The sequence below is a fragment of the Vigna unguiculata genome, chromosome 5 (assembly GCF_037176805.1).
Source record: "Vigna unguiculata cultivar grain cowpea cultivar isolate G323 ecotype 2 chromosome 5, ASM3717680v1, whole genome shotgun sequence".
Lineage (NCBI taxonomy): Eukaryota > Viridiplantae > Streptophyta > Magnoliopsida > Fabales > Fabaceae > Vigna > Vigna unguiculata.
Window position 1 is genome coordinate 45676038 of NC_140796.1, and position 7378 is coordinate 45683415.

The following is a 7378-nucleotide window of genomic DNA, read 5'->3' on the forward strand; positions in this document are numbered from 1 at the left end:
AAATAGACACAGAGAATTTAACGTGGTTCGGCTACAATGTGTATGCCTACGTCCACGACTACACTAGGAAGTATTTGTATTTTTGGTGTATCTTAAAGCTTTACACAGAGTCTCTTATATAGTAAAATGGAGAACCACATCTCACTATTCTAAGCAATGTGGGACTAAATCAAGCACCATAATTCTAACAATCATTACATTTTTTTTAAGTTAAGGAAATTATTAAATGAATTTGTAGTTTTATATATTAAAAGTGAAATGGTAACTAGACATATTTAGTTACAAAATTTTGCCAAAATTCATAAAACAACAAACGTAAATATTTGAAGGGACACACTAAAAGATATTTGTTGGGGATTGTCAGAGTAAAAGTTTATAATGAAATATGTCAAAGAAATAAATGAAGAACTATTGTAATTCCGAAGGTTAAAGGAAACGATTTAAGCACCTGTATAAATTTAGTGATTCTCACCATGACTTCATTATGGAGTTTGCATTAATGGTTAAGGAATGAATATCAATTAAAAACTTTAAATAAAAAATAATATTAAAAGAAGTGTCGTTAAGTTTCTCAATAATGAACAATACTTTAACTTCTTTGCTTTTTTTCTCTATTAATGTTCTAAAAAACATATTAAAAAATCATTATTTAGCATTTCTTAAAACAAGAATTAGTAGTGAAATATTTAGAAGGATTTATAACTATGACAAGATTGAAACATATATAGAGCTAATGTTACCTTCTTTTTTGGTAAGTTTAATTTTTACTCACAATAAAAACATTATTATAACTAATTTCATTAAAAAGAAATCGAGATATTTTGATGAGATCACGGCCAACATCACAACACTAGTATTAGTACTGGTGATCTTTTTTTCTATTTCAAGAAAAACTATTTTTAATTTTTAATTTTTATTTTATACCATGTATTTTGTTATTATTGTTGTTTATACTATTGTGAAGTACACGTTCTTGAATGTTGTTGTTGGTGGGAGTTGTGGTTGATGTAAGGCCCCATTTTTATTTTCTGCCCTAAAAGTTAGTGGGCTGCCCTTGTAAGTGGGCCTAAGGTCGGCCCAACAGATAAAGTCTTAGAGTCTGCCCTAAACTCTTCACTTCTTGGCATTTCAGAGAATCATTATCCTTGCGTTAGAGCCGCAGCCGTCTTCTACCCCTGCTAGGGTTTCGACGTTCTTCCGATTCACGTTCCATCTTGGCCATTGTTCTGCTCACGTAAGTACTCTTTCACCTTATCGCCTCTGTCTAGTGTAGTTTCGTAGTCACAGTGGGAAACTCTATAATGACTCGTTTAGCTTGCTGTTCCAGTTTGCGAGTTGGGTTCTAGAGCTGTTGTGCTCCCTGTTTCAGTGTAGAAGTCCCGTGCAAACCCATTTCCAAGTAAGGGAAGCTAGGACCCTTCGGTTTGTTTGGTACGAGTTTGCTATTTTATGTGGTTGGTGATCTCCTTGTGTTTGCCTGTTGATATGGATGTATGATATGGTGGGATTGTTGCTTGTGGTACGTATTTGCGTCTGTTGCAGGTGAAAACAGTGGCGGGCACTGATAAACTCGCCCAAGCGAGCTAGTCTCGCCTAGGCGAGATTAACAGAGGCTCACCTAAGCCTTTTTCTCCACGAATGGTCGCCCAGGCGACCCGCTGTGGCTTTTGAGCGAGCAGGCAACTCGCCCAGGCGAGAGGGATCTCGCCTAAGCGAGATCCCGCGTTGCTCATGCTCTTGTTCTTGTGCCCTCGCCTAGGCGGAGGGGGTGGCTCGCTTTAGCGAGACCCCTCAGCCTGAGCGAGGTGCTGACCGTGCTGCGATTGGATGTCTGTATGTTCCTGAATGATCTGTTTTGGTTGAGTATGATTGTATGATGAGTGATATGTATATAATGGAACATGAGGTATGTTTGGCATGATTCATGAATTGCGTATGACGGGTTGGGTATGATATTGGCATGTGAAATGAATGAGTGGTTTGGAACTAAAGGAACACGTGATTAATATGAGATGAGGCCCTAGATTCATGGGGTGGTGATGATCAGAGGTATGGATTCGAAATATGATGCGTATGAGGAATTAATCTCAGGGGTTGGTATGGAAATGTAAATATGATTTTATGTTCGTTTATTGCTGAGCTATGAATGTTGGTCCGTGTCAGCGTATAAATTCCTTGGGGTCTCTAGGTGAGACCTCTGGGGTCGCGCTTCAGTGGTCGAGACGTAATTCCATGACCCCTGTTAGTGGGTGTCCATGGTGGTGCCCCATCTGTATAACTAGGTAAGGATTCAAGGTAAGGACTGCATCCTAACACTCTAAGGGGCCAATTAGTCTCACTTAGAGCGGACTGACTCCTGTGGTGAGAGTAGTAGGAGGCCTGAAATTCATTAAGGCTAACTTTGTTGTGAGGGAGATTTGATTCATCGTAACACTTGTAACACATAGCTCGGAGTTGAGCAGCTCAGGGTCGAGCAGGGGTACCCACCACAAGTGCAAGCATCCGCTGAATCCGACTAAGTTATACGTATCCGGATGAGTTGAGTTGAGTCGTAGTATATTGAATGAAGAGTCATGACATGTTTGGTTGTTATATGGATATGGGATGATGATAATGTGTTTGACTGTATGATGAAAATGTGTTGGCTCTAGCTTACCCTGTTTGTTGTATGATTGTCTTGTATGTGGTACTTCTTTCTTGCGATGATCATCAATCTAATTGATGGGAGCAGATGGGCGAGGTTCCAGGACTCAGCAAGGAAGTGGAGATTCTGCTGCATAGTCCGTGTGTGGACTGGTTGTTATTCTTGTATGAGTTCATTTAGGGTTGCGACCCATGTATCTGTTCGTCCGTAGTTTATGCATTCTGGTTAACTTTTCCTCTAGTTTCTTTTAGGCATCGTGGTATGCCATGGATTGTATGGAGTTGATCCTAGACCGCGTTTTTATGTTATTTTTACTGTGACATTCCTTTAATTTCACGTGCTTAATTAAATAGGGTGTTACATTTATGGTATCAGAGCGGTCATTCCTTAGGTCTATGGACTTGGGTTGTCCGCTTAGCTTTCTCTGTCTGTCTCTGAGTATTCCGTTAAAATTCTTGCCTTTATCAAGTCTAACCAAGTGATTTTCTGTGTGCCAGTGGACTATGGCACCTCCTCGTCGAGCTTCTCAATCATCCCAGGGGACGCACCCGATATCGCCAGAACCATAGAGGCGATAGTAGCAGCGATGGCACAGCAGAGTGCTGCGATGATGCAGCAACATGAGGCATCCATGCAGCGACAGGCGGCGTCGCTTAAGCAGTAACAGGCAGTGATGCAGCAGATGGAGGCTGCGAGGGTAGCTTCTGAGGATGCTCATCGGCAGCATATGGAGGCCCTCCGCCAGCTGGAGGAGAACAGGGCGGCTGCCCCTGTGTTGGGTCCTGAACCATGACCTGCAGTCAGGGAGTGGAGCCTAGAGGATTTTCTGAAGCACCACCCGACGAAGTTTGACGGGAAGACTAGTCCTGACGCCGCAGACCAATGGCTGAAGGACCTGGAGTGCATTTATGATGCGAAGATGTGCCCTGCAGAGAACAGGTTGGCGTTCTCTGTGTACATGCTGACGGGGGAGGCGGAGCATTGGTGGAGCAGCACCCGATCTATCCTGGAGGAGAAGGATGAGCCAGTGTCATGGGAGACTTTCAGGGAGAGATTCCTATCAGAGTACTTTCCCGACAGCATCCGGTACGCCAAGAAGGTGGAATTCCTCCAGTTGACCCAAGGAGGGAAAACAGTAGAAGAGTATGCTGAGAGGTTCAAACACCTCAGCCGTTTCTACACCCTACCACTCGATGAGGAGTGGCAATGCATGAAATTCGAGAATGGGCTTCGCGGTGATATTCGCTTGATGGTGGCACCCTTGTCCATTAAGGATTTTGCCGCTCTGGTAGAGAAGGCCAGGGTGATGGAGAAGATGAAGCGCGAGGTGGAAGGCCAGCGCCCACAACAGCCACAACCACCTTAGAGGATAGGTGGACCATCTGGGTCCAGGCCCAGACACGAGGAGCGAAGGAGACCATATGATAGACCACACCATCAGCCTCAGGAGTCTAGGAGCTTTCCTCCGCAGCAGGGCCGAGTTCGGTGTTACACATGTGGAGGACCCCACCCGAGGTACGCCTGTCCACTTAGGGAGGGCTATCGTAGGTGCAACAACTGTGGCAAGAAGGCCACTTTGGGAGGGATTGTCCCAACCTTTCTAGGGCAGCGACCCGCCCTCCAGTTCAGACACCCCATCAGCATTAGGGGAGAGATAGAGGCAACAGGCCTCAGGAGACGGGCAGAGTCTATGCCATGACCGGAGCTGAGGCTGCAGGTTCAGGTAACCTTGTTATGAGTTATTGTGTGATTTCTGGGATGAGATGTTATGTGTTATATGATTCTGGAGCGACACACTCTTTTGTGTCAAATGCATGTGTGGAACGGTTGGGTCTGCCGGTGCGCGAGCTGCAATGTGAACTTGCGGTGTCTACTCCGGCGTCGGGTTTGGTCAAGACGTCGTCCTTGTGTGCTAGGCTTCCAGTGGAAGTAGAGGGGCGCAGGTACAGGATGAACTTAATCTGCCCACCTCTACAGGAGTTGGAGGTGATCTTAGGAATGGATTGGCTCTCTGCCAATCGCATTCTGATAGACTGTCAGGAGAAGAAGTTGTTGTTTCCCGACTCAGAGGAGCCTGAGTTGGTGTCTTCCCAAGGTGTTATGAGGGAACTACATGACGGTGCGCTGTGCTACATGATCTTCACGCATATGGAGGTGGAGAGAGGAGAGGCGACGTCTTTGATACCAGTTGTCCAGGATTTTGTGGATGTGTTTCCGGAGGAGGTACCAGGGTTGCCTTCCAGTAGAGAGGTAGAGTTCTCTATTGATCTAGTCCCAGGAATAGGCCCTGTCTCGATGGCCCCGTATCGCATGGCTCCGGCAGAGTTGGTAGAGCTCAAGAAACAAATAGAAGATCTAATGGAGAAACAGTTCATCCAACCCAGCACTTCGCCTTGGGGAGCACCAGTGTTGTTGGTAAAGAAGAAGGACGGGAGTTCACGTCTGTGTGTGGACTACAGGCAGCTGAACAAGGTGACTATCAAGAACAAGTATCCACTCCCGAGGATTGATGACTTGATGGATCAGTTGCATGGGTCATCAGTGTTCTCGAAGATAGATCTGTGATCGGGTTATCATCAGATTTTGGTAAAGGCTGATGATGTATAGAAGACAGCCTTCAGGTCGAGGTATGGCCACTATGAGTACGTGGTTATGCCGTTTGGTGTGACCAACGCTCCAACAGTGTTCATGGACTACATGAACAGGATCTTCCGCCCTTTCCTAGATAAGTTTGTCGTAGTCTTCATAGACGACATCCTTATCTATTCCAGGACTCAGGAAGAACATACAGAACACCTGAGGTTGGTGCTTGGTGTTTTGAGAGAGAAGCAGCTGTATGCCAAGTTGTCCAAGTGTGAGTTCTGGATGGACGAAGTTCAGTTTTTGGGGCATGTGATATCCGCCTGGGGAATTGCAGTGGACCCAGCAAAGGTCGTTGCAGTGGTAAAGTGGGAAAGTCCTAAATCAGTCACAGAGATCAGGAGCTTTGTGGGGTTAGCGGGCTACTATAGGAGATTCATAGAGGGATTCTCCAAGATAGTGGCGCCTCTAACTTTGCTTACTCAGAAGGACCAACCTTTCACTTGGATGGATAAATGTGAGGAGAGCTTCCAAGAGCTAAAGAGGAGATTGACGAGTGCTCCTATATTGGTAAATCCGGATGTGGGGAAACCGTTTGAGGTCTACTGCGACGCGTCTCATCTGGGACTTGGCTGCGTCTTGATGCAAGAAAAGAAGGCAGTGGCGTATGCTTCACGACAGCTTAAGGTACATGAGCGTAACTATCCCACTCATGACCTGGAATTGGCGGCCATAGTTTTTGCCTTGAAGATCTGGAGGCACTATTTGTATGGTGCTCAGTTTCGGGTGTTCAGCGACCACAAGAGTTTAAAGTACTTGTTTGACCAGAAGGAGCTGAACATGAGGCAGAGGAGGTGGATGGAATTCCTAAAGGATTATGACTTCGAACTTCTATATCATCCGGGGAAGGCAAATGTGGTGGCAGATGCTCTGAGTAGAAAGATGGTACATACAGCACATCTCATGATAAAAGAGGTAGAGCTACTAGAGAAGTTCAGAGACATGAGGATACAGGTGGAGTTGGGGTCCGAGTCCATTAGGTGTAGTACCCTTACTATATCGAGTGACTTCTTGGACTCAGAGAGAGGCAGTTATTGGATGTCAGCCTGAACAGAGTTAGAGAACAGATTGGGTCAGATGAGGCTAGAGATTTTGCTCTGGGTGATGATGGTATACTGCGGTTTTAGGGTAGGGTATGCGTACCTGATGATGCGGAGGTGAGGAAGTTAATCCTTGAGGAAGGACACAAGAGTCGTCTTAACTTGCATCCTGGCATGACTAAGATGTACCAGGACCTCAAGGAAACTTTCTGGTGGCAGGGGATGAAGAAGGATGTGGCACAGTTTGTATCCGCCTGTCTGACTTGTCAGAAGGCGAAGGTGGAGCACCAGAGACCCGGGGGAATCCTACAGCCTTTAGAGATACCGGTGTGGAAATGGGACAACATCTCCATGGACTTTGTGACTCATCTTCCACGGACTTTTAGAGGACATGACACCATCTGGGTGATAGTGGATCGGTTGACCAAGAGTGCACACTTTTTGGCGATGAACTCGAGGATGTCCATGGCCAAGTTGGCCCAGCTGTACGTCAAAGAGGTTGTGAGATTGCATGGGGTACCTTCGAGCATAGTCTCCGACAGAGACCCACGGTTTACATCCAGGTTTTGGCAAACCTTACAGGAGGCTTTGGGAACCAAGTTAACTATGAGCTCAGCTTATCACCCTCAGACCGATGGCCAGTCTGAGAGGACGATCCAGTCGTTAGAAGATTTGTTGAGAACCTGCATATTGGATCATTTGGGTGCTTGGGACGAGGTATTGCCTTTGATAGAGTTCACCTACAACAATAGCTTTCATGCGAGCATTAGCATGGCGCCATACGAGGCACTTTATGGCAGGAGGTGTAGGACTCCTCTCTGTTGGTATCAGGACGGAGAGGCAGTGTTGTTTGGACCCGAGTTGTTAAAGCAGACCACCGAGAAGGTGAGGATGGTGAGAAATAGGATGTTGGCTTCTCAGAGTAGGCAGAAGGCCTATGCAGATCGTAGGAGGAGGCCTTTGGAGTTTGCGGCGGGAGATTATGTATTCTTGAGGGTGACCCGAACCACGGGCGTGGGGAGGGCTCTCCGCTCAAGGAAGCTTTCACCCAAGT

The 7378-nt window shown here is 46.2% G+C and overlaps 1 protein-coding gene across 1 annotated transcript; it reads left to right on the top strand.

The window, feature by feature from the left end:
* Window positions 1-3563: 3563 nt before the first annotated feature.
* LOC146886479 (uncharacterized) lies at window positions 3564-4010 on the top strand. The gene has a single exon (XM_085673466.1). The coding sequence runs from the start codon at window positions 3564-3566 to the stop codon at window positions 4008-4010; it is 447 nt and encodes a 148-aa protein (XP_085529592.1).
* The last annotated feature ends 3368 nt before the right edge of the window (window positions 4011-7378 follow it).